The sequence below is a fragment of the Erythrolamprus reginae genome, chromosome 7, assembly GCF_031021105.1.
Source record: "Erythrolamprus reginae isolate rEryReg1 chromosome 7, rEryReg1.hap1, whole genome shotgun sequence".
Lineage (NCBI taxonomy): Eukaryota > Metazoa > Chordata > Lepidosauria > Squamata > Dipsadidae > Erythrolamprus > Erythrolamprus reginae.
Genome location: NC_091956.1, coordinates 22,691,635 through 22,719,579, shown reverse-complemented (window position 1 = coordinate 22,719,579; position 27,945 = coordinate 22,691,635). Strand labels below are relative to the sequence as shown.

Here is a 27,945-nt window from a genome sequence, read left to right as displayed (position 1 = left end):
GCTATCCAAAAGATTAGAGGGAAAAGAAGAATCAGATTACTATAAAACATGGGCAAAATTTTATGATTGGCTAAAAGAAATAAATAAATAAAAATTTATGCAAAGCAACATGTCAAATAAAAGAATTCAAAAATTAATATTATGTAAAAGAAGTGTAATTCTCTGATCAAATATCCCCCCCCCCAAAAAAGTGGGGAAACTTTCATTTCCCAAATGTTGTATATATATGTTTTTATGTATGTTTTTTCCTTTGTTTTGTATGTCACATTTGTAAAATAAATAATAATAATAATAATAATAATAATAATAATAATAATAATAATAATAATTTTAAAAAAAGCTTATAAACCAACTTTAGATGGTGTAGAAAGCTGGAAATAATGCATTCTTTTTAAAAAAGATTTTTTTTGGGGGGGGATTTCCCCCCCAAGTTTATTATCTTTTGCCCATGCACAAAAGCTGAATCTGTGCATGCAATCGCCATCTTGTTTTTGTATTTTTGGATTTCCCCCCATCTTTTCGTATTCTTGCTCCTGTGCATGCGCAAAATCTCACGACGAGGGGACATGGATGTGTGAGATTTTGGCAATTTTTTTGCTTCTGCGCATGCGAGGAAGCAATAAAACCACTGAAATCTCACACACGCATCCCCTCACAAGGTTTCAGCATGTTTTTCCTTTTGGCGCATTTCTCCTCAGGAGACAGTAGGGGAAAAAATCTACAAAAATTGCGTCACCAGTGGGTTCCTAGCGGTGTTGCACTCTAGACCGTACTGGTAGGAACCCTGCACTGTCCTACCGGAAGTTTGGGAAGGCCCATTTCTGGCCCCCAGAGGGCTTCCGGAACCTGAAAAGGCCATTTTTTGCCCTCCTGGTGGCTTGAGGAAAGCCTTTGGAGCCCAGGAAGGACAAAAACGTCTCCGTTGCCGTGGTGCAGTTGGCTGACTAGGCCACGCCCACCATGGCCACACCCACCCAGCAACCAGGCAAAGAACCCCTTGCTAACAACATTGAAGCTCACTTCTGTTCTTACTTCTAGGTTGTTGGCTTGTATAAAGATTGGTGGAGTTGGTTCCTGGCGGGATGTCCTCAAAGTTGGCGTTGAAGGCAGGGTTAATTAGTCCTGGTTCATCTGTCATTAAGGCAATTGTGGCAGCAGCGGAGAGCTCCGATCCAAGAGCCGATACTGTTAAAGCGGCATTCAAATCGGCCGGTCCAGCTGGGGAGCATCTTCTTCTTTCCTTGCTGAAGCCATAATGCGATGCCCCTTTGCACCTAAAGAAAATGAAAGACGACAGGACTTAAAAACAAAAATTGCCAAAATGAATGGAGACAACTGAAGTAGACCCAGAGACAGGGTTTGAGCAATCGGTACTTTTATTCAGCTCAGAGAATAAGTGACAGCTCAGCAAGGTAAAGTGACAATTCAGCGAGTACCGACTGGCTCTGCAGGGAGAAGCCGCTTCTTTTATACTTTTGCGGTTCCCGCCAAAGCGAGAGCCGGCCGCGTCTGAGCCAATCAGGAGCGACTTCCTGCTTGGGCTCAGACAGCGCTGGAAAGAGGAACAAACTATTTACAGAGTTACAAGGTAGCCATTTCAGGATACAACACCCCTCCCCTCATAGTTGGAATCATCCATCAAGAAAGCCATGTGACGAAGTCGTCCAATCGGTGAGGCCTCCGAGGCTCTCGCGCTGACCTGCGCAGTTCAATTTCTCCTTCGCCACTGACTGTGGAGGATGGCTCGCCGCTGTTCTCCCGGTGCGGCGGACTAGGCCTGGCGGGCCCAACGAAGGCCTCGGAGGACGAGGATGGCTCGGCGTCGCTGGATGGTTCCCCCTGGCCCGATAAGTCTCTCTGCGTGTTTCTTAGTTCGGGCAATGTATAAAAGTCTGTTGAGGGGGGAGAGTCCGAGTCAGCGGGTTGTTGTAATTGGTTTTCAGTTCGTTTCCGAATGTGGTCTATGTGTCGTTTCCACAAACGACCATCCTCCAGTTTAACAATATAAGTCTTGGGTGCATTTTGCTTAACAATAATTCCCTTCATCCAGTTTACATTTCCATCAAAGCATTTTACATATACATTTTGACCCAAATACATTTCTCTTTCTGGTTTTATGCACATTTGGTTATTATTCAAACAGAACCTTGGGTTTAACCTGTCTAGTGGTGACCTCAACTTTCTCCCCATCAATAACTCTGCAGGGCTTACATGTGTGTGCGAGTTAGGGGTAATGTGCTGGGTTAATAAGAATTGGTCCAAGTTCTGTTGCACATCTCCAGGGCCTGACCTGTGCAATGCCTCTTTTGCCACCCTTACGTAACGTTCTGCCAACCCGTTAGCCCAGGGCGAGTAAGGCGAGATGAGGGCATGTCTGACCCCCAGGCCATCTAGGAATAATTCGAATTGCCTGGCTGTTAGTTGTGGTCCATTGTCAGACACCAATAGATCAGGGCAACCATGGGATGCAAACAGTCTGCTCAATACCTTGATAGTGGCACTTGTGGTTATGTTGTTCATTGCTATTATTTCCAACCATTTGGAGAAAGCATCAACCACTATTAGGAAATACTGAGACCCCACTGGGCCAGCAAAATCAATGTGGATCCTAGACCAAGGGCCAGCAGGCTGTTCCCACTCAGCCGGAGTTGTTTTGGGGGGATTGGGCCTAGACTCTTGGCACGGGTCACACTTTGAAACCCAACTTTCAATATCAGCATCAAGCCCTGGCCACCATAAATGCCCCCTTGCTAGGCTCTTCATCCTGACAATCCCAGGATGGCCCACGTGTAACATTCTGAGTACCTTTTCCCTTAGGCGTTTGGGGATGATCACTCTATCCCCCCACAGCAAACAACCTTTTACATATGACAATTCAAGCCTTTTGTTCTTAAAATCACACAATTCAGGTTTAACAATATCATTTTGCCATCCCTTTAGAACACAGTTCACTACTTGTTTCAGGATTTGGTCTTGCTGCGTGTGTGCAGCTACCTCTTTTGCTGTGGTTAGTGGGTTTTCCTCGAGTTCTATCATTAGCACGTCTGTGGTTGGAACGGGGTCTTCTACCAGGTCTGCTATGGGGCATCTGCTGAGGCCGTCTGCATGATTGATTTCCTTCCCCCCCTTGTGGGTGAGCTCATACTGATACCCAGAGAGGAAAAGGGCCCATCTGATTAGTCTTGGAGACATAAAAGGTGGAGTGGGCTTGTTGGGGGCTAGCAGGCCTAGTAGGGGTTTGTGGTCAGTGACTAGCTCAAAATTTCTTCCAAAAATGTAATTGTGAAACTTCTTTACCCCTGCCACTAATGCCAGAGCCTCCTTGTCTAACTGGCTATAATTTCTCTCCGTGCTGGTCATGGTTCTTGAAAAAAATGCTATTGGGGCCTCTGTCTGATTAGGTAGAACGTGAGCTAGGACTCCTCCTATGCCGTACGGCGAAGCGTCGCACGTGAGCCTAATGGGTAGTGAGGCACTATATTGGACTACTACACTTTTAGAAGTTATTAAATTTTTTATTTGAGCAAAGGCTTCACGTTCAATTTTCCCCCATGTCCAGCGGGCTTCCTTCAGGAGTAAACGATGGAGAGGCTCTGCTACTGTTGCCTTCTGCTTTAAAAAAACGGAATAAAAATTAAGGAGGCCCAAAAATGCTTGCAACTCACTCTTATCTCGTGGCTCTGGGGCTTCTCTGATTGCTCTCAGCTTCTCAGTTGTGGGGTGGATACCTTCCTTATCTATTTTATATCCTAGGAATTCAATACTGTTAGTTCCCCAGACACATTTATCAGGCTTGATTCGTAACCCTTTGTCCTGTAGCCTCTTAAGTACTTCCCTTATTCTTTTGTTCACTTGTTCCTGGTTTTCCCCTGCAATTAAGATGTCATCAAAATATGGGATGGCCCCATTTACCCCTGACAATAGGCGTTCCATGATGCTCTGGAATATCCCTGGGGCTATGCTCACCCCAAACTGTAACCTCGTGCATTTGAAAGCCCCCCTGTGCGTTACAATTGTTTGAGCGTTTGCTGTTTGTTCATCGACCGGAAGTTGCTGGTAAGCCTGCGCCAGGTCGATCTTTGCGAACCTTTTCCCCTCCCCCAGGGAGTGTAAGAGTTGTTGCACAACCGGAATGGGGTAGGGGTGGTGTTGGAGTGCCTTATTCAGGGTTGATTTGTAATCAGCGCAAACTCTTAAGGAGCCATCTGGCTTCAGGGGTGTCACTATGGGAGTTTCCCATGGCCCCTGTTCCACAGGGACCAAGATACCTTGACTAATGAGTTTGTCCAGCTGTAAGTCTAGCTTGGGGAGAAGCGGAAGGGGAACCCTGCGAGGTTTCAGTCTAACTGGTGGGACCTTGGGGTCAATAGAGAAAGATATGGGGGTTCCCTTATACAATCCTAAGGTGGGGCTGAACACTTCAGGGAACTCTTTCACAAAGTTAGGCATACTATCACAGTTTACATTACACACACCCGAAATTTCAATCCCCAACGGTTCCATCCATGCTAGCCCTAGCAGGGAGTGTTTGGCCCCCGTCACAATAAGCATGGGAAGGGTACATTTGACATTCTTAAATACAATAGGTACATTTGCAGTTCCCAGGACCGAGATTACCCCCCCTTGGAAGTCTCTGATCACCAAAGAGGTTTGAATTAGGTCAGCCTCAGACACATTAGGCATATATAGCTTAAATTTTTCCCAGGGCATGATGGTATATCTCGAACCCGTATCTAGCTCCATTGAGCAAGGCTGGTTATTTAGCAACAACGAGATAACAATTTTAGCCCCCTTTTTGGTTGCCGTGTTATTCACGGAATATTGAGAGTTACCTCTATTGTAGTCTCGGTTAGCGGTGGGGTAATTCCTTTGACCCGAGTTGCGGAACGGTCTCCTTTCTCGCGATTGGGGGGGGTGGTTTTGGGGTCGCTGGTATTGTTGTGTGGCAAAAGTTTCTTCTGGTGCCGTTGCCCTGCACGCGATGGCGATGTGGCCTCTCCGGTTGCAACGGCGGCAAGTGGTGTCGCGGAACGGGCATCGATGGCGCTGGTGATTTCCCCGGCAGCCCGCGCAGGGGGCTGGATGAGTAGCTCTAGGGTGTCTCGGTTGGTCTTGCAGGAGGAGGCAGTCGTCCCCGTTGCTAGTTAGCTGGCCGCGGGCGTCTGTTCCCATGGCGCTGGGAGACTCGGCGTCGATTTTGGCAATGGTTTCACGCCTTCCGTGCTCTTTTAATTCTCTTGCCGCTGCGTCGGCTGCTTCCGCGGTTTGCGCTAATTTGATTACGGTTTGTAGAGTCGGCTCATCTTCGGTGAGGAGTTTACTTCTCACTGTGTGGTTCTTCATGCCGAAAATCAAGGCGTCGGTGAGGCGAGCTTCCGGATCTTGAAACTTGCATTGAGCGAGTACCGTTCGAAGCCGCGTTGTGAATTGGCTTATTGACTCGGTTTCTCTCTGAGCCATCATGTGAAATTGATGCCGGTAAACCACGGCTGGTCTGGTTGGTTTAAAATGGCTCGCTAGTTTCTGTTGAAGGACGTCCCACGCTGTGGCTCTTGCTTGTTCTGGTTCGGTGAGAGTTTGGGCAAGTCTACGGATCTCTGCGCCGCAGTAGTTTAGAAAAATAGCCCGTCTGCGATCGGCTCCGGCGTCCTGCATTCCCGCCGCCTCGAGGAATATCTCAAAGGTGGCCATGTATTCGTCCCAAGTCATTTTCTCGGCATCGAAAAGTTCTGGAGCCTGGCCGATCTGGATTTTGTCCATGTTGCACGCGAAGTTCTTCCGTTCGTTCGTCGCCAGTGAAGTAGACCCAGAGACAGGGTTTGAGCAATCGGTACTTTTATTCAGCTCAGAGAATAAGTGACAGCTCAGCAAGGTAAAGTGACAATTCAGCGAGTACCGACTGGCTCTGCAGGGAGAAGCCGCTTCTTTTATACTTTTGCGGTTCCCGCCAAAGCGAGAGCCGGCCGCGTCTGAGCCAATCAGGAGCGACTTCCTGCTTGGGCTCAGACAGCGCTGGAAAGAGGAACAAACTATTTACAGAGTTACAAGGTAGCCATTTCAGGATACAACAACAACTTCGTCCAGAAAGTCAACATTTGGGAGGGCGGGTAACACTGAGTTAGTTTTCCATTTTTTTAGTTTATTATTATTTATTATTAAATGTATATGCGGCACCATTCCCAAATGAAGAAGCATTAAGAGCTTACACACAGATTACACACAGTTTTTCTTATCAAAATATGAATACAAAGTAGATAAAAATCCTATAATGTCTGAGGAGAGACTTGCAAAACAAATACATGAGGGAAGAAAGAACGAACAGGTCAAGAAGAAAAGGAAGGGACTAACAGATTAACCCATTACACAGAGCTGGAAGGGACCTTGTAGGTCATCTAGTCCAACGCCCTACCCAAGCAGGAAATCCTACACCATTTCTGTCTCAAGTATCATCTGCACCTCATATGCACCAAGACAAATTTCTTGTGTGTCCAATTACACTTAGCCAATAAAGAATTCTCTTCTCCTCTCCTCTCCTCTCTCCTCTCCGCTCCACTATTCTATTCTATTCTATCCCAGTGGCCGTTTATGTCCCACAGAGTTGGATTTCTCCAGGTCCCGTCTGCCAGGCAATGCTGCCTGGTAGGTCCTATGGGAAGAGCCTTCTCTGTGGCAGGCCCGGCCCTCTGCAATCAACTCCACCCTCACCCTCCTAGCCTTCTGCAAGGCCTCAAAACCTCATCTCTGCCAGCAGGCTTGGGGCCATCGAGTGTTATGTCTAGCTCCGACATAATGTATATGGAATGAATGTGGATGACTCTTTTTAAGTATAGGGTGTTAGAATTGAATTTAAATTCGATTTCTTATATATTGTATTTTTGTACTTATTTTGCTGTGAGCCGCCCTGAATCTAATAGATAGATAGATAGATAGATAGATAGATAGATAGATAGATAGATAGATAGATAGATAGATAGATAGATAAATCGCTGGATCGCTGGATAGATAGATAGGTAGATAGATAGATAGATAGATAGATAGATAGATAGATAGATAGATAGATAGATAGATAGATAGATAGATAAATCGCTGGATCGCTGGATCGCTGGATAGATAGATAGGTAGATAGATAGGTAGATAGATAGATAGATAGATAGATAGATAGATAGATAGATAGATAGATAAATAACTGGATCGCTGGATCACTGCATAGATAGATAGATAGATAGATAGATAGATAAATTTGTGACAGATGTCTGTCCAGTCTCTTCTTGAAAGCTTCCAGTGATGAAGCTCCCACAATTTCCAAAGGCACCTTCTGTTCCATAGGTTGATTGCTCTTGCTGTCAGAAAATTTCTCCTTATTTCTAGGTTGAATCTCTCCTCAATCAATTTCTATCCCTTATTCCTTGTCTGGCCTTCAGGTACCTTGGAAAATAGCTTCACCCTTTCCTCTCTATTGCAGCCCCTCAAATATTGGAACACTGCTACCATGTCTCCTCTGGTCCTTCTCTTCATTAGATTATCTGTACCCAGTTCCTGCAACTGTTCAAACTTGCAACCGACTAAAAACGTTAAGTTTGAATGGAGTTGCCAAGATCTTGGAAAAAAATGGGACAGGCGAGGTGTTTAAAGAACAAAAGGCAGATTGCGAAGAAAAAGTGCATGAATGTAGTCGAAACAATGATGCTTTGCAAGGAGGGAGAACTATGGAGAACAGCAAATAGTAAGGTAAATGTAGACATATTTCCTTTCTTTTTTTCTCTTAAGTCCCTCGCTTTGCTTGTTTTTCTTTCTTTCTTTCTTTCTTCTTTCGCTCTCTCTTTTTCTATCTTTTCTCTCTCTCTTTCTCTTTCTTTCTCTTTCTTTCTCTTTCTCTCTTTCTCTCTCTTTCTCTTTCTTTCCTTTCTTTCTCTCACTCTCTTTCTTTCTCTTCCTTTCTCTCTTCCTTTCTCTCTTTCTTTCTCTCACTCTCTTTCTTTCTCTCTCTTTCTCTCACTTTCCTTCCTCCTTTTTTCTTTCTTTCTTTCTCTCTCTTTCTTTCTCCCTTTCGTTCTCTCACTCTCTTTCTTTCTCTCTCTTTCTTTCTCTCTCTTTCTCTCTTTCTCTCTTTTGTTCTCTCACTCTCTTTCTCTCTCTCTCTCTTTCTCTCTCTCTTCCTTCCTTCCTTCCTTCCTTTCTTTCTCACTCTTTTCTCCTCTCTTTGAGTAAGTGCTAACTTTCTGAAAGGAAATTGTGTGACAAACAGGCAAAGTATGTTGTTATAAAACAGCCAAGCTTGAGGGCCTGGCATCTTTTCCTAGGCTTTTAGCCTTGGAGCGGAAGAGCGAGAGATGGTCCCTCAAGTAAGGAGGGATTACATGATTAATTCACAATGAAAGCCTCCTTTCGCTAAAGAGATCGACTTGGGAAACACAGGGCCAATTGTCACTGGTGTTTCACTGGATCGGAAACAGAGGGAGACTAAGCTAGCCTGGCAGGTGACCGACTGAAACAAAGAAGAGGGTCATAATCGGGGTGGTTTTTTTTGTCTCCGCCTAATGAAAGAGGGCAATGTGTGGCTAGAAAGCTTGACTGCCTCAGCTGATGTTTCAGGAAAGAATAAAACCACTCATATTTGGAGGGGGGCACCAAGTCCCCCACCATGACAAACAGTGACTGTCGCATGGCCTGACAGCTGCCTGCCAGATTTGGGATTCCCAGTGTTTTTCCAAAAGACCGTTCCAGAAACAATTGGAAATAAAACTTGTTTGCTTTGTAGAATGCAGATTTAGGCTCGCTGACGAAAAGGAAGGACCCTGCCCTTTTCCCCGAAGTCAAATGCTGATTTTTCCCCCCACTCCTGTTTCTTATTTCTTTCAACTTTTTAAAGCTTTGTTCTCTTTCTTTTCTGTCTGTTAGAAGCCGTAAAATATACACAGTCATTATTGCTTTTATAACAGGCTTCCGTTGCTGGTGATTCAAGTCTAAAACTTGCATTTGGAGGATGGAGGCTGACTTAAGCCACCCACCCAAATGCTTCTTTCCCCAACCGATTCTTGGATCCTGAACCCAATTTTTAGGGCAGTGGTCTGCACAGTCACTCATTAACATATTCAACTTTCAGCATAAATATTCTCGGGATGTACACGCGGTAGATACTTAAGCAGCCATTGCACCGAAAACAGAACGTAAAAAGATAACTATATAACTTGACTATATAAGTTTCAAATATAAGCAAAATAAGAATGAAAATGCAAATTGTGTTAATCTTAACTTATATATGTTATCCCTATTTAGTGATAAATTACTATATATTAACTTGATATATTCATGAAAATCATTTTTTCATTAAGTTTTTACCTTTGTGATGTGTACCACCTACAGTTCACAATTTGGAAATGCTCATTTAGTGTTTTGTTATGTCCTATGTGTTATGTTTGTTTGTTTATTTTTTATAATCAATAAAAATTAATTTTTTTAAAAAAGATAATAATCTACTAGACAGAAACTATCTATGATAAAAAGCTGTAGAGATTCTCAGTCATCCAGGTCAAAGGTGCTTTTTCAGGAGGCAACTGGATTTTCTGGATGTTTTGATTTTTTTGAAGACATTTCGCTTCTCCTCCAAGAAGCTTCTTCAACTCTGACAAGATAGTGGGGAATGGAAGGATTTATGTTCCTTGCAGATAGCTTGAAATTCACATCCTTTTACACAGAGGGTCGTTGAAGCCCTTTATCTGTATCCTCAGGGTCACTTGAATAATGCTCCTGGTTCCTCTAGTCTGCAATGTTTTAAGTCTGCAAATTCAGACTACAGGAACCAGGAGAAATGGGGATCCTTTCACCCCTCATTCATTAATTCATTAATTCATTAATTCATCAATTCATCAATTCATCAATTCATCAATTCATCAATTCATCCATCCATCCATCCATCCATCCATCCATCCATCCATCCATCCATCCATTTATTTATTTTGTCCAATACATAATACACATTGAAGAGAATAGATATGTAATAATATAAATAAAGAAAAGAATAGAAGAAAATATATAAAAGTATAGGTAACTATATTTGAAAGGAAGAAAAGATAAATGAGATAAGGAGAGACAATTGGACAGGGGACGGAAGGCACACTGGTGCATTTATGCACGCCCCTTACTGACCACTAACAAACCTGGAGGGGTCAATCGTGGATAGTCTAAGGGAAAAATGTTGGGGGTTAGGGGTTGACACTACTGAGTCAGATAATGAGTTCAACGCTTCGACAACTCGGTTGCTGAAGTCATATTTTTTACAGTCAGGTTTGGAGCGGTTAATATTAAGTTTGAATCTGTTGCGTGCTCTTGTGTTGTTGCGATTGAAGCTGAAGTAGTCATTGACAGGTAGAATGTTGCAGCATATGATCTTGTAGGCAATATTTAGATCGTGTTTATGTGATGTAGTTCTAAGCTTTCTAGACCTAGGATTGATAGTCTGCTTTCATAGGGTATTCTGTTTCGAGTGGAGGAGTGAAGGGCTCTTCTGGTGAAGTATCTTTGGACATTTTCAAGGGTGTTGATGTCCGAGATGTGGTATGGGTTCCAGACAGATGAACTGTATTCAAGGATGGGTCTGGCAAAAGTTTTGTAGGCTCTGGTGAGTAGTGTGAGATTGCCAGAGCAGAAGCTGCGTAGGATCAGGTTAACAACTCTAGAAGCCTTTTTGGTGATATTTTTGCAATGGGCTTTGGCACTTAGATCATTTGATATTAGTATTCCAAGGTCTTTTACTGAGTGGCACCTTTCTTAACTTGATACCCAAGAACTGGGATGGTGAATCTATGCTATGCATGTAGGGGTGGGCTACTGCCCAGAGGGGGAGGAACGCAGTGGGGTAGCGAAAATGGAGCTCCACCCCAGAGCACCCAATTTGCACTGAAAGATGTTGAAAAAAATGCAGGGTGCCCTGTGGTACCACTACTTGTGGTAGTAAAAAATGTGGTAGCCCTTCACTGTATGCATGCCACAGGTGGCATGTGGAGCCATATTGGAAGGCATGCAAGCGGTAATGGGCACCCAAAATTTTTACTGCCACACTGTGGGTGTGGCTTATTTTGTGGGTGTGGCTTAAAGGTCATGGGACCAGGTGGGAGTGGCTTGAATGATCATCATCGTTCAAGTGAACTGTTAAGTCCTCAATTTACAACCTTGTCAGTTGTAAGTGACAATTTGCTTTGCGTTTCCCGCACTCTCCTTCCTGGGTGCCCCCCCCGTCTCAGGCTGGGTAGCTAGGCGAACGGGTGTTGCCAGAGACATAAATGCTGCCAGAGCCACTTCCACCCACGCTTTCTGCTTGCACCACAGATGGGAGATGGCTGCGTGAGGCTAGAGGGGAGCCGGGCAGGAGAGAGGGAAGCTTGTCCAAGGTCAGGAAGGAGGAAAGAGGAAAAAAGCAAAGAGCCCAGATGCAGCAGTAGCAGCAGGGGAAAAAGGGAGAGCCGAGCTGAGACCAGTAATCCAGGAAGTGACAGCCGCCAACCAGCTGGAGCTGCATACGCATCTTCATTTCCATCAGTGGAACTGTGTTCCACCCCATCCTGCCTGCTGCCCACCCCTGCAAGCAAGGCGTTGCCTAGGTCAGCTCCAGCACGCATACATTTATTTATTTATTTGTTTGTTTGTTTGTTCGATTTTTATGCCGCCCTTCTCCTTAGACTCAGGGCGGCTTACAACATGTTAGCAATAGCACTTTTTAACAGAGCCAGAATATTGCCCCCACAATCCGGGTCCTCATTTTACCCACCTCGGAAGGATGGAAGCCTGAGTCAACCCCTCCCCTCTCAGGAGTCCCCATGGAGTCCATTTTGGATGTAATAATAATAATTTAATTAATAATAATTTATTAGTCTTGTATGCCGCCCCTCTTTGGAGACTCGGTAAGTAAGAGGGTGTACACAGAGGCTCAGGGAGGGTAAAAAACAGGCCTATCCGAAGGTGGTACGGAGGCTCTGGTAGGGTGTTTTTGGCTTCCGGAGAGCCTCCAGTTGGATGGGGGAAGGCTTTTTTACCCTCCCTCCCTCCATTCCAGGGAAGCCTTTGGAGCCTGGGAAGGGTGAAACACAAGGCTACAGGGCCCACCAGAAGTTGGGAAACAGTCCGTTTCCAGCTTCCAGAGGGCCTCCAGGGGAAGCTGTTTTCGCCTTCCCCAGGCATTGAATTATGGGTGTGGGCACTCATGCATGCGCAATAGCGCATGCACATGCTCTTTCGGCACCCGAGGGGAAAAAGGTTCGCCATCACTGGACTATGGCAATATTCTTTCTTTCTTTATGGATGTGCATGTTATCTTTCGGAAGGTAACTTATTTGTTAAAGAACTGATATATTAGATGTACTTTTGCAACAGATTACTAACAAGGAAAATAAAATGAAGACATATATACCTAGGTGTGTCTGCTTAGGGCAATAATGTTTCCACCATTATTACACAGAATAGGAAATGGGAGATATTAAAACCATTGTTCTTAAAATATGACAGCTTTCTTTCCAGGCTAGATTGCCAATAGAATCCGATGGCTTTTAATAGTATGCATTTTTGGATGTGAAGCGCTGCTATTAGATAATCCCTGAGGTGGGGTGTGGAATAGAATGCTAAATAATTCACTCTGCAATCCAGAGAGATGGTGCGACTAAGTCTACATGTTCTTGTAGGAAGGCATGTTTTAGCCAATTTATCCACCCAGCAGAAGAAATAGAACTTGGAAGTATTTCAAAATGATAGAAAAAGAATTTCAAAAGCAATTTATACTATAGGATGCGAAGAAAGAAACTATTCAAAAGGTCAATATAGTAGTCCCTCGCTACATCGCGCTTCACCTACTGAGGCTTCACTTCATCGCGGGTTTTCAAGAAATATTAATGAGAAAAATCATTCGCGGATCTTCGCTGGTTCGCGGGTTTCTGAGGAAGTCGATCGGCAGGTTTTTCCAAAAAAATATATCTAAAATTGTAAATACTGCATTTAAATACTGTATCTAAAATAAATACTGTGTGGGAAGGGTTTATAAACACTTAAAACAATGAAAACTTACCAAACAATTACAATATAAATTATCAGTCAATAAATTCCCCATCGCGGATTTTACCTATCGCGGCCGGGTCTGGAACGTAACACCAGTGATAGGTGAGGTCTTACTGTAGTCTCATATGTGCCTCACCAAGAGTGAGAGGCGAGTGAGGTGAGCAATGGCAAGCGGTCAGTGGTGGGGCAAAAGGTGGTGGGCAGCAGCGAGCGGGCACTTACTTGTTTGCACATTTCTGTGTTTTCTAAGCAAATTTCTAAGCAAACCTGGAAAGAAGACGTGCCTGAATTATGTTTGTTTGGTATGTATGTTGTTAGATTGATTAGAGTTTATAAAAAGGTTGTTAGGGTCATGGGATTTTATTTACTATTGGTGTTCGACTTCTTTTCATTATTGTGTTGTTTTTTATTGTCGCAATCTGTCCCGAGTCCTACGGGATTGGGCGGCATAGAAGTCGAATAAATTAAACTAAATTAAATTAAGATGAAGAAGAAGCTTTAAAACACCTTCTTATTAAAGAGACTAGGTCTCACAAAGCAGCAGCACTGAAAAAAATGAAGCACAGACCTGTTGTTGCTCAAAGTTGAATAATATCTGAAGAACTTTCTCCCAATCATATCTTTTTTAAAAAGAATGCACAGCCCTATTATTAGAAAAACTATACTCTTTCATTCCAGATTCCCATTGCCTTTCTGGACAAAGTTGTGGTAGCCACATAAGCTTTAATTTCTCCTGGAGTGGCTATTGTTAACCAAACCTTACAGCTTAAAATGCTGCGTTTGGGCCCTGAGGAAATTTTTAAGAGGTGAGACTCCAGACTCCATTGATATTCTGGCTTCGCTCCCTTGAGAAGGCCCAACGACGCCTGAGGCAGATCACCGAAAACAATTGAACGCTGTCTTTACACCTCTGTATTTGATGGAACCTGGTGTTAATCGCCTCCCACAAGTCTGGATTTACTGACATTTACCTCTGACCTTTGTGACCTAGAAGCCTCGGACCTTAATCACCCACTGGCTCTTTTAGGTATGCCCATTACAATGGACAGCACATCCTGATGAGACACCAGCCATAAATAATCTGCCCGGTCCAAAGAAACCATGTTAAATGCGGCCAGGGGTTTGTTAAAAATTTAAAAGAAGTCAGTCAATTGCCCGGCGACTGGTGTGAAGGAAAGTGAGATGGATGGAAAGGGATATTGGCAAGAAAGATTTTCTCATTAAAACATAAAAAGGATCAATTAAGATAGTCAATGATTCTTTTTGACCTGTTAAATTCACAGGGTGACCTTTCGTAACTTGCAAAGAATCATTCTGAAGAAAATGAAAAGTTGGGTGTGCCTATAACCCTGACACTGCAGTGTGTGCGTGCCCATCACACCTATTTTTGGTTTTCAGGGCTCTCATTTCTGGACCTCACCGCTAGCATATTGTGGACATTAAAACAGTAGACCTCTGCTCCTAATGACATGAGAATACACTGAAAGCTTTCAAGAAGAGATTGGACTGCTATCTGTCAGAAAGAGTGTAGGGCAGGGATGATCAGGTATGCAAAACCAGTAGAAAATTTTTGATTTTTTTTTCTTTTTTTCCCTTTTGGGCTCTGGGTATGTTTTTCCTATTGCAGTAAATGAGGTTGAATGTGTATAATTTTAGAAGAGCTGTGTTGTGTGTGTGTGTGTGTATACATACATGTTGTGGTTAGCTCTGGCCCAGCTCTTGCCCCAAGGAATGTGGATGTGGAGGAGACATCCACATGCCGCAGGCCTGTTTTGCTCCCAGTAGAATCTGCCGACGAAGTCTCTTCTGACCAAGGAAGCGTGAGTGACAGGGAAGAGGGGAGTTTGGCAGACAGCCCAGGAGGAGATCAGTCATCTGTATCATCCCTGGATTCTGAACAAGAATTAATGACACATCCACGTATGCGTAGAGTGATGCATAGGAGACAACAACTGAAGGATTATTACAAGAGAAAATGTGGCCACCTGTGGTTGGGTGGGGCTGCTGTAATTAGTGCTATAGATAAAAGTGCAGCCTGGTGTTTTAGCCTCATGGCAGTTTATCTGATTCATTGTTTCGTCAAGATCGTGGTTTTTGCTGTTCAGGATTGTGTGTGTGGACTCTCTGGACTTTAGAATTGGACTTAATTTCCCAGTTATTGGGTGAGCAATTGGACTGCATTTAACCTGTGCCTTGTGTGTACCAGAAAATCCCTTTGACATTTAAAAAGGGAGCTGTTTCTGTTTTTCTGTTTATAAAAACTTTTAGATTTTCCTTTTATTGTGTGGTGTGTGTCTTCCTGTACTAATTACCCTGTAATTACGGGCGGTTGAGACACGCCGACAGAACACATACACATACCGTTTATATAGTAGATAATGTATATTTTTGTGTGCCTGTGTATAATATGTATGTACACACATGGCATATATACATAGAATTAAATAGTATATTTTGGATGTTCAGTCATAGTAAGTAGATAGGGAAATTTTCTCTTTGAGGTGAAGAGAGGCCAGGCACCCTAATCCAAACCCTTGATGTGAGTGATGTCAAGTTGGCCACCTTTAAGCCAGTCACATGACCTTTAAGCCACCCCCAGTCACATGATCAACAAGCCACTCCCACCTGGTTACATGGCCAGCAAACCACATTCACAAAATAAGCCACGCCCACAGTGTGATAGTAATTTTTTTTGCAGCCGTTCACTGGTGTAGGGTCTCCTGGTTGGGAGTGGGGGGGGGGGGGTTTGGACTAGATGACCTACAGGATCCCTTCCAACTCTGTTAATTTGTTATCTGTTATCATTAGTGGATTCAGGATACTAGGGAGTCTACTCCATAAGCCCTACATGGTATTGGACCAGATTACTTGTGGGGCCGCCTTCTGCCGCATGAATCCCAGTGACCAGCTAGGTCCCACAGAATCAACCTTCTCTGGGTCCCGTCAACTAGACAATGTCGCTTGTGGGACCTAGGGGAAGAGCCTTCTCTGTGGGGGGCCCGACCCTCTGGAATCAACTCCCCTCCAGAGATTCATATTGCCCCCACCCTCCTCGCCTTCCGTAAGAATCTAAAGACTCATCTATTCTGCCAGACTTGGGGGCATTAGACTCTAGCCCCCGGCCGACAAATGATATGTATGCTGTTGTTGAGTGGGAATGATTGATTTTTAATATAATAGGGATTTTAGATTAGATTAGTGGGTTTTATATTAATTGGATTTAGGATTTGTATTATATTATATTGTTCTTTTAATATTTTGTAAGCTGTCCCGAGTCCACGGAGAGGGGCGGCATATCAATCAATCAATCAATCAATCAATCAATCAATCAAACAATCAACCAATCAATCAAACAATCAAAATCAAACAATCAAAATCAAACAATCAAACAATCAAACAATCAAACAATCAAACAATCAAACAATCAATCAAACAATCAAACAATCAAACTAACAAACAATCAAACAATCAATCAAACAATCAAACAATCAAACAATCAATCAAACAATCAAACAATCAAACAATCAAACAATCAAACAATCAAACAATCAATCAAACAACAATCAAACTAACAAACAATCAAACTAACAATCAAACAAACAATCAAACAAACAATCAATCAAACAAACAAACATACATACAAGATGCTACAGGCAGGGGTGGTATTTGCTGGTTCAGCGAACAATCCAAATTTCCGCAGCCTAAACTGGCTGAATACAGTCTCTGGTCGTATCTCTTCCCCTCTGTTGAGGGAGGGTTATTCAATTTTAATGTAGATGGCCTCTTTGACCCCTCTTTTATACTAGTGGTCCTCTCTGTCCAGAATGTGTGGATTTTGCTGTCTTCAAAAGAGAATCCTTTGTCTTTCAAATGCAGATGCACAGCTGAATTTTGTCCTGATGAGTTTGTTCTCCTATGTTGTGTCATGGGTAACCGTTTGTGAAGTGGTTGTTTCGTTCCTCCAATGTACAGATCTGGACAGGACTCACTGCAAGATTCTAATATTGCCTCTCCCTAATTTAAGCATTGTTCCGAATATCACATTCCTCAGTTTGTGCCTGGGTGTTTTTGTGTTGTACACAAAGTGAGCAATGTGATATTCCGAACAAAGCTTAAATTAGGGATAGGCAATCTTGTAATGTCAAATGTTTTAGACTCCAATTTCCATTACACATAATGGCAAGGAATAATCGAAAACATCTGGGAACATTAGGTCGATTATACATAGGACATGTTTTTGAGGCTCACAATGTACCAACTTCCCTCAATGACTATTTGGGTCTATCAACAAGACTGACAGAGTTTTCAGAGGAGAATCAGTACTGCAGAAAAAACAACTGCTGCCAACCTGCCTTCCACTGAGGACCTGTATACTGCACGAGTCAAAAAGAGGGCAGTGAAAATATTTACTGACCCCTCGCATCCTGGACATAAACTGTTTCAACTCCTACCCTCAAAATGTCGCTACAGAGCACTGCACACCAAGACAACTAGACTCAAGAACAGTCTTTTCCCGAACACCATCACTCTGCTAAACAAATATTTCACTCAACACTGTCAAACTATCAAACTATTTACTAAGTCTGCTAAGTACTATTACTACTAGTTTTTTCCCATCATTCCTATCACCCATTTCCTCCCGCTTATGACTGTATGACTGTAGGTTGTTGCTTGTATCCTAAGATTTTTATTAATATTGATTGTTTCCTCATTGCTTATTTGTATCCTATGAAAATCATTGTGTTGTACCTCATGGTTCTTGTCAAATGTATCTTTTTCTTTTATATACACTGAGAGCATGTGCACCAAGACAAATTCCTTGTGTGTGCAATCACACTTGGCCAATAAAGAATTCTATTCTATTTGGGTCTGCTATTCCATTGATGGATGCAGGCCAATTCTTCACAGTATTTGTTGATTCTGATTGGTGTTTTTATTCTTTCTTTGCACACCACATACATTAAGTAGTTGGTAGATGGAAGAATGTTCAGAATAAATCCAGCTTTTCTTTCGTAAACAGTGCCTGTAAATTTACATCAATACAGATGGTTAATCCTTACAAAATGATCAGTGTTTATATAATACACAAAGATTACACTACAAAAGGCTTCTAATGTCTTAATTAAGCAATTATCTTTTGAGAAACCTAGATATTCTTTTAAGGGGGATGGAAACATGTCTCTATTCTCATGTGAGCCAAAAAAGGCAGAGAATGAAACCTTTAGGCAACATGAAGGTTGCACAACCAAGGGACAAAGGTATTTCAGTCAAGAATGTCAAATCAGTGGAAGAAAAAAAGAGGAAGATATAAAGAAAATGACAAATCCTTTTAAAAAAACCCTAGAAATTACAGGAAAGTTTGAAACTATTATAAGATACTGCTTTTAGGAACAATTTTGGAAGACATCTAATGGAGCAAAGGTCGGTTCCTCCCGGTTGTCGTGGTTAGCTCTGGCCCTGCTCCTGCCCCAAGGACTGTGGATGTGGGGGAGACATCCACATGCTGCAGGCCTGTTTGGCCCCCGGTGGAATATGCTGATGAAGGCTCCTCTGACCAAGAAGACATGAGTGACAGGGAGGAGGAGAGTGGGGCAGACAGCTCAGAAGGAGATCAATTCTCTAGCTCCTCCTTGGATTCAGAACAAGAATTAATGATACAGCCATGCATGCGGAGAGCGATGCATAGGCAACAACAACTGAGAGATTATTATGTTATACATTGTTGTGTTATGCTGTGAGCCGCCCCGAGTCTGCGGAGAGGGGCGGCATACAAATCTAAATAATAAATAAATAAATAAATAAATAAATAAATAAATAAATAAATAAATTATCAAAGAAAATGAGGCCACCTGTGGTTGGGTGGGGCTGTGGTAATTAGTGAGGCTGCTATAAAGAGCAGCCTGTGGGTTTGGCCATTGTGGAGGATTATCTGATCGTTGTGTTTCATGACTGCTTTACTGACTTTGATCTTTTGTGTGCTGATTTCCCCCCGCTTTGAAACTAAATCAGAGCAAAGTGTGTTTCACTTTGTGAAAGAAGAAGGACTGTGAATTACCTCACAGCTGCAAGCTAAGTATCACAGAACTGATAAGGGACTTGTACAAATTACCAGTTTGTTTGGAGATGAGGGCTCTTTGCTATCCCAAAAGAGGGCTTGGTTTAAGTGAATTTTCATTATAAAGAACATTGTTTTGAATTTTCAAACGTGTGTGTGTCTGAAATTTGTACCTGTGAATTTTTGGGAGGAGTCTACCAGAGAGCCCGACAGAACACCGGTTAGTATTGGTTCTATAGAACTAGTAGCAAGCCGCAAATGATGTTACGGAGGTGGTTCTGTTGATGCCGCTCTGTGAATGCCGCCATATTTTTTTGGGGGATTTTGGGGATGGGGAAATTTTTTGCTGACTTCTTTTCTTCTGCGCATGCACAGAAGCCAAGCTTCTAGCACTGTGCGTGCACTGCCATCTGGTTTTCAGTTTTCTTTTAAAAATTGAATTTTCTGGAGTAGGAGGAAGCGAACCCGTGGTGAGGTTAGTGATGGGCTGCCAAACTTTTTACTGCCACACTGTGGGCGTGGCTTATTTTGTGAGTGTGGCTTGATGGTCATGTGACCAGGTAGGAGTGGCTTGACAATTATGTGATGGGGTGGCTTAAAGGTCATGTGACTGGGTGGGAGTGGCTTACTGAACAAGATAAATTTTCAAATAGGTGCTTGGACTCTTTTTCAGTTGATTAAGTCACATTATTTGAGTAGCCACAAAAAGGACAAATGATAGACAGCATTATTTATTGAGGAGCACAGTAACATTTTAAGGTTTTATACTGAACACACAAGGTTCAGTATGATAACAGATTAGGCAAGTAGCTCAATTTTTAAAAATTGCTTTAAAAGTTAAGTTCTAGATAATGATTTAAATATTAAAGCATTTATGGGTAAAAACATACTATTTAATTATTTCCTATTTTAAAGGTATTTAAGGATCATACTAAGGTACTAGAGAAAGAAGGACAATAAAAAAACCTATTAAGTATTCAATAAATAGTGCATAAACTTACTAACCCCACTGCCCACCCCCAGCCTATTACTGCCTGTAATGAAGGTTAATGAAAGCAAAAAAAAAAAAAACCAGACTATACCAATTTTTTAAAAAAAATACAATTATAGAATGAGAAAAACATTTGTAGGGAGCAAATAGATTTGAAACAGTGGATCATGGCATCAACAGACCAGATCCCAGTAGGAAAGTTCCAGCCACATAGTAAGTGCTAATTAATGTTTACATTCAGGAGAAACTTTAACTTCAGACGGTTAACATCTCTAGATTCACAAGCATGGAACAAGAACTGTGCAGACTGAAAAACGGAAAAACTGCAGATAAAGATGGACTGATAGAAGAGATGAATCCTAGTTAGACAAGATCATGGAGAAGAACAAGAATTATTTGACAATAAAAACCAAAGGATGTTCCTCGAGGTAATGTGTGGTTATGAAGGCTGGATTTTTGAGGCGTGAGACTTCCAAATTATTTATGGATTTGGAAACAGTTACTGAAAATATAATTGACTGAAAGAACCACCAATCCATCAAGCCTGGAAAAAATAAGTCTGATTACTCCCTGGGGGTGATGATTAGCAAGCACAAATATTAACCTCCTTTGGGCTTGTGATATAAGCAGATGATAGACTAGAAAAAACAACTATTCTTGGCAAGAGGGAAGCAGAGTAAAGCAAAAGTTTAAAAAAGGGAGGAAATATAACCGATAAGGTGGGTAGATAGAATCAAAGAAAATAACAGAAATATCCTTGAAAAAAAGTAAAGTATTGCTGGACACAGGTCAAGCAAGCACATAATTGTGCTTGCATTTCTTCTGTCCTTTGCCTAACTTATTAATTTAAAAACTCACAGCAATACAATCCCATAGTTATCTGGGATGTGGACAAGATGGTTCAACCATTGGAGCCTCTAGATATCCCCACGATTTAACTACTATTTTGCAAGCAACATTTTGAAATTCATCTTCCAAGTCAACAAGTAAGAAAACACCACCACCAAAGAGTTTCTTTTTTTTGTTTCTCCTTTTCTTGTTATTCAAAAAAAATAAACAAATGTTGTATCCACAATTGCAAGGGTTAAAGGAGAGCTATGAAGCATAGCTGATGTTTACAAACTATTCTGAAGTGGTACAATTCTGTGCATACAACCAAATGCTATTTTGGTTGTCTCGGGCTTCCACATCAAGAGACACACCAGTCTCTTTCCATTAAACAGACGTGTCATGCCCCCAGAGTCTGAATCTGAGACAGAAGACAAACAGCTGACAGAGAGTGGGAGAGGCTCTGTTTGGCTGTGGACGAAACTGAGGAAGGGCAAGTCAGGCTGGGCAGAGCAGGGGAGAGGTAGAACAAGGGAGAGGGGGTTCAGATGAAGACCAAGGCCCACTCCCTCCTCAACCTAGAGAGGAACGCAGAAGAGAGCAACGTGGGTTGTGTGGCTTATGAGGAAGGAAAGGGCCCAGATTCCCTTCACAAGGCACACCTGGGGATGGAGTTTAAAGGAGAGGCAGTTGGGAGGGGCGTTTGTCAGGAACAAACACTGAATTCATATAGTGTTGAGAGTTCTGGCCAGCATTCCTGGCATTCCTCCTGACTGTGTGAAGTATTGTTATGCTTCTGTGTGCTTGTCTTGCCGTGAATCCTTTGCTTCTGGGACTTATTATCTTGCGCTGCTGGAGTGACTGATTGCTGTCATTCTGCTTACAGCGTTTGGACTGGAGTATCTGTGGTCAGAAACTGATGCAGGTTTGTTGGAGAGCTTTTCTCCAGGCCAAAAAGTAAACAGGATGTTGAGGGCAAAGTTGATGCCAATAAAGGGACTCACACTGGTTCTCTGGCTGTATTGCCTTCATGTCACACCCTCATCATAAGACATTTTCATGGTTGTCTGCAAGCTGTCTCTGGTGTTCAGTGAAATGGTGGGATGCAGAGAGCCATCCATCCAGAGAGCCTAGAGAGCAGATAGTTAATTGCTTGTCAACACATATTTACCGAGCATTTGAAATATTGAAGCTGCTGGAGGGAACACATCTTCCATAGCTGGCATTTATTGAAACCAAAAATATCAGCAAGAGAATGCTTCCCAATATCTCAAAGAATATATTGCAGATGAATTATAATGAAGAAAGTTGATAATATCGACTACTGTAACGCTCTCTACATGGGGCTACCTCTGAAAAGTGTTCGGAAACTTCAGATCGTGCTGAATGCAGCTGTGAGAGCAATCATGGGCTTCCCGAAGTATGCCCATGTTACACCAACACTCCGCAGTCTGCACTGGTTGCTGATCGGTTTCTGGTCACAATTCAAAGTGTTAGTTATAACCTATAAAACCCTTCATGGCATCGGACCAGAATATCTCCAGGACCACCTTCTGCCGCATGAATCCCAGTGACCGGTTAGGTCCCACAGAGTTGGCCTTCTCTGGGTCCCGTCGACTAAACAATGTTGTTTGGCGGGACCCAGGGGAAGAGCCTTCTCTGTGGTGGCCCCGACTCTCTGGAACCAACTCCCCCCAGAGATCAGAGTTGTCCTCACCCTTCTCGCCTTTCGTAAGCTCCTTAAAACCCACCTCTGTCGTCAGGCATGGGGGAACTGAGATATTCCCTTTCCCCTAGGCCTATAAAATTTATGCATGGTATGCCTGTGTGTATGTTTGGTTTCTTAAATAAGGGTCTTTTAAATTAATTTAAATATTAGATTTGTTACATATTGTTTCATTATTGTTGTTAGCCGCCCTGAGTCTACGGAGAGGGGCGGCATACAAATCTAATAAGTAAGTAAGTAAGTAAGTAAGTAAGTAAGTAAGTAAGTAAGTAAGTAAGTAAATAAATAAATAAATAATATAAAGGAGCTAACGTAGTATTGTCTTGGGGGAAAGGAGAATGCATTCCTGAAGTGTCTGGTTTGAATTATAGTTTGTAACTCTTAAAACAATGCCCAACTTAGTACAGACGTGCTTCCGTAAGCATTTTTGCGGGGTTTAGAACATCTCTTTCTATTTAGTGGTGTATTCCTGGGGTGAATGGTATCATAGGTGACGGGCATGCTGAATCAGAGTAAACATCACTCATGCTCTAAAGGGAAATAAACCCCCTTTCAGTTGTTGTTGACAGAATGAGCAACTGGAGATGTTAGTTGGAGATCGTATCACCATGCTTGAAAAATAACAATGGCTCAAAACTCTGCAGTTGCATTCTTTTAGAACAAAAACCATCCTGTTTTATTCAGCCCCTGATAATAAAATGATGGTGAATTACTCTTCCTTGTGGTTGTAAATGAGTCAGAGGTATAATCGAGGCAATTTTGAGCATGCACTTTCATCAAAACGTTTTTTTCAGGTCAGCTTCTTATTTCAAATTCAGAAACTGATGCACTTCAGATTTTGAAAGGCCTTCAAAAATTGCAGGTGCTTGGATCTCCTAGAAACAAAGTCCACTCACACAGACCCAGTGTGTGTCCACTATACCAGGGGTCAGCAAGCCAGGGCTCTGTGGCTCTTTCATCCCTCTGCTGCAGCTTCCTATCGCTTAAAATATATGACATAACTGCCAACGTGTGACATCCACCAACACACAATTTATTAAGATTTTTGACCCCTGGTAGGCCAACCATGGATAAATCCGAGAAAAGATTCAGAAGAAAACAGAATCTTTAATTCAACTATATATGCTAGTTTTGTGGCTGCTCAGGAAATACAGTGAAGGGCTACCAAAATTTTTACTACCACACTGTGGGCGTGGCTTATGCAGGACGCCCTGCATTTTCTTTCAAAATCTTTCAGTGCAAATTGGGTGCTCTGGGGTGGAGCTCCATTTTTGCTACCCCACTGCATTCCCCCCCATCTGGGCAGTAGCACCGCTAAGGAAATACCATATTTTTTGGAGTACAAGACGCTCCAGAGTATAAGATACATCTCAGTTTTTGGGGAGGAAAACAAGGGGAAAAATCTGCCTCTGCCTCCCAGCAAACAGCAAACAACACAGATGACATACACTGTTTGCTGGGTATTTCTGTGCATGTGTGCCTGACCCGCAGAAAGAGCAAAGAATTGGAGAAATATACATTATGGCAGTATACTAATGCCAGAAAGTTTTCTTCAATGAAGTCACACTAACTCCTCCCAATTATGTAAATAGATCTACTGGTGCACAGCATGTGCTACTGGTGCACAGTGTCCGGCACGCCCACACACATTCCCCAGCAATATATTGATTCTGCACATGCACAGGAAACAAAATTTCATGTAGGGGTGTGTGTGTGAGAGAGATTTTGGCAATTTATATTTTGCTTCCACGCGGAATAAAAAATCTTCAGGGAAGGATTTTGAAGGCGTAAGAGGAAGTAGGAAAGATGGAGAAAAGGGAGAGAGTGTAGAAGGGGAAGTAGAGAAGGAGGAAAGAAAGAGGAGGAAGGAGAGAGAATAGAAGGAGAGGCAGAGAAGAAAGAAGGAAAAAGGAGGAGATCGTAGTAGGAAAGGGGGCAGAAGGTGTAAGAAGATGGGTACTACAGGTGGAATAGCCACCTGAGATAGAAAGAGGGGAGGGGAGAGAGGGAAGATTGAGATGGATTGAATAATAAAATTAAAATTGGAATGTAACTTAGTGTCAACGAACCAAATAGCATCTGAGAAATAAATCACATTCCACTCCTGTGCTCTCACACAAGGTTCGATTTATTAGCTTCGCCATGTTGGATTTGATGCTCCGTCATTCCAATACTAAATTATCTTCAGTTCCCAATCCAGGTTAAGGTTCATCTCACATCCCCCACACCCACAAGTGCAAGCACGTGGACCGATCCGGTGCAGGGATTCACTGGCTTCTTCATTTCTTCAGTTGACCTTGGACTCCGTGTAAGGAATGTGTGGTGGTATCTCTCTCTCTCTCTCTCTCTCTCTCTCTCTCTCACACACACACACACACACACACACACCTTCTGTTTCCCTATTGCTGCTAACTGTGGCAGGCCCAAAGCCTCTAATTTCACATAATGCAGCTCTGAGAGCAATCATGGGCTTTCCCAAAAATGCCCATGTAACACCAACACTCCGCAGTCTGCATTGGTTGTCGATCAGTTTCCGGGCACAATTCAAAGTGTTGGTCATCACCTATAAAGCCCTTCATGGCACCGGACCAGGGTATCTATGAGACCGCCTTCTGCCGCATGAATCCCAGCGACCGGTTAGGTCCCACAGAGTGGGCCTTCTCTGGGTCCCATCAACAAAACAATGTCGTTTGGCGGGGCCCAGGGGAAAAGCTTTCTCTGTGGCGGCCGCGGCCCTCTGGAACCAACTCCCCCCGGAGATTAGAATTGCCCCCACCCTCCTTGCCTTCCTTAAGCTTCTTAAAACCCACCTCTGCCGTCAGGCATGGGGGAACTGAGATATTCTTTCCCCCTAGGCCTTTACAATTTATGCATGTTATGTTTGTTTGTAGGGATGTTTGGTTTTTACAATAAAGGTTTTTAGTTGTTTTAGTATTGGATTTATATGATGTTTTTTATTACTGTTGTTAGCCGCCCCGAGTCTATGGAGAGGGGCGGCATACAAATCCAATAAATGAATGAATGAATGAATGAATGAATGAATGAATGAATGAATAAATAAATAAATAAAGAAATAAATAAAGAAATAAATAAATGGCTTTGGGCCTGGCACTTAGGTTATTATACTATTGCTTTTAAACGACAATATATGTATATTGACTTATATTGAAGGTACAGTATATGTGATGTATGTTATCTATGTTTTTGATGCGGAGGGAAAAAATAAAAAAACCTTTTACTGGAATCTTCATACAGAAGGGAGGTCGAACAACTAGCCTTGTGGTGTACCCAGAACAATCTTTAACCAAATACACTCAAAAAATGTAGAAATGGTGGGGGATTTTAGAAGAAAACCTCTTACAATACTAGATAACACAGTATCAACAACAGAGTCCTTCAAGTTTCTAAGTTCTATCATATCTTGAGACCTAAAATGGTCAACTAATATCAAAAACATCATTAAAAAAGCTCAACAAAGAATGTTCTTTCTGCGCAAACTCAGGACACTCAAACTACCCAAAGAGCTGCTGATTCAGTTCTACAGAGGAATTATTGAGTCTGTCACCTGCATTTCCATAACTGTCTGGTTTGGCTGTGTAACCAAAGAAGACAAACACAGATTTCAACCGATAATTAGAACTGCAGGGGGAAAAAACCCCAATTGCTATCAATCTGCCTTCTGTTGAGGATCTGTATACTGCACAAATCAAAAACAGGGCTATGAAAATATCTACAGACTCCTCAATTCCTGGACATAAATTGTTTCAACTTCTACACTCAAAAAGACACTATAGGGCACTGCACACCAGAACAACTCTGTTGTGTCCAGAGGACAGTTAGGCATTGTACCCGCCCCATATTCCTTGGGCGGGAAAATACTATAATGTAATTGGTTGGCAGCCCGGCATATATATAGCTGCCGGGCACGGCCTTGTTGTCTTTTTGCTGAATTCTGTAACTGTTACTTGTTATCAATAAAGAGCCGTTACTCACACCACGAGTGCAGTCCTTCATTCCGCTAAGGACATAACATTTGGCGACGAGGATAGTGCACGACTGATAAGGTAACCAGGGATTTCCCTCAGCCACCGCTACTGCCTCCGGTATCCCTAGCCACCTTCACCGCCAGCCCTGCTGCGCCATTGCCACCACCACCGAGCTCCTTAACTCGACACAAGGATAGTTTTCCCCCTGAATACCATCACTCTGCTTAGTAATTAATTCCCACAACACTGTCAAATAATTTACTGTATTACAGTGGTACCTCTACTTAAGAACTTAATTCGTTCCGTGACCAGGTTCTCAAGTAGAAACGTTCTTAAGTAGAAGCAATTTTTCCCATAGGAATCAATGTAAAAGCAAATAATGCGTGCAAAACGATTAGGAAAGAAATAAAAGCTCAGAATTTGGGTGGGAGGAGGAGGAAGAAGAAGAATAGGAGGAGGACAGTCGCTGCTGAAGAAAGAAGTTGAGGTGAGGGGAATCAAAAAAATCCAAACCTTTAAGGCCTAAAAAAAAAAAAAAAGACGGACTCTAACGCAGAGCTTAGAGAAAGGAAAACGCTCTGTTTGCTCTGGGCTGCCCAGAGCAAAGGGAGCGTTTCTTTTCTATGGGCGCTGGCAGAGGTTTATTCCCTCTCCAAGCACCCAGAGAAAGTAAAATGCTTTGTTCACTCTAAACTGCCAAAGCCTCCTTAAGTGGCACCAAAAGGCTCCTCTAGCAGCCCAGAAAAGCCTGAGATGGACGTGTTTAAAGGGGTTTAAATTTATTTATTTGTTTGTTTGTTTGTTTGTTTGTTTGTTTGTTTGTTTGTTTGTTTGTTTGTTTGTTTATTTATTTATTTATTTATTTATTTATTTATATGCCGCCCCTCTCCGAAGACTCGGGGCGGCTAACAGCAATCATAAAACAGTGTACAATAATAATCCAATACTAAAAACGAATTAAAGACCCCTTAATATAAAAACCAAACATACATACAAACATACCATGCATAAAATTGTAAAGGCCTAGGGGGAAAAGGAATCTTAATTCCCCCATGCCTGGTGGCAGAGGTGGGTTTTAAGTAGCTTACGAAAGGCAAGGAGGGTGGGGGCAATTCTAATCTCTGGGGGGAGTTGGTTCCAGAGGGCCGGGGCCGCCACAGAGAAGGTTCTTCCCCTGGGTCCCGCCAAGCGGCATTGTTTAGGAAACTGGCCGGGCCTTCATGCCGCTCTCAAATTTCCTGGGAAATTTTCCTTGGCTCAGGTTCTTAAGTAGAAAATGGTTCTTAAGTAGAGGCAAAAAAATCTTGAACACCCGGTT

General features: G+C 42.6%; 1 protein-coding gene across 5 annotated transcripts in view; it reads right to left on the bottom strand.

Moving 5' to 3' along the window:
• LNX1 (ligand of numb-protein X 1) overlaps positions 1 to 27,945 on the bottom strand; it is a 315,851-nt gene that overhangs the window by 68,472 nt on the left and 219,434 nt on the right. For all 5 annotated transcript variants that reach the window (XM_070757148.1, XM_070757145.1, XM_070757147.1 and 2 more), the window contains exon 3: positions 1,033 to 1,274. In XM_070757148.1, coding sequence (XP_070613249.1) covers positions 1,033 to 1,274 — 242 coding nt within the window. The remainder of the gene's footprint in view (positions 1 to 1,032; positions 1,275 to 27,945) is intronic.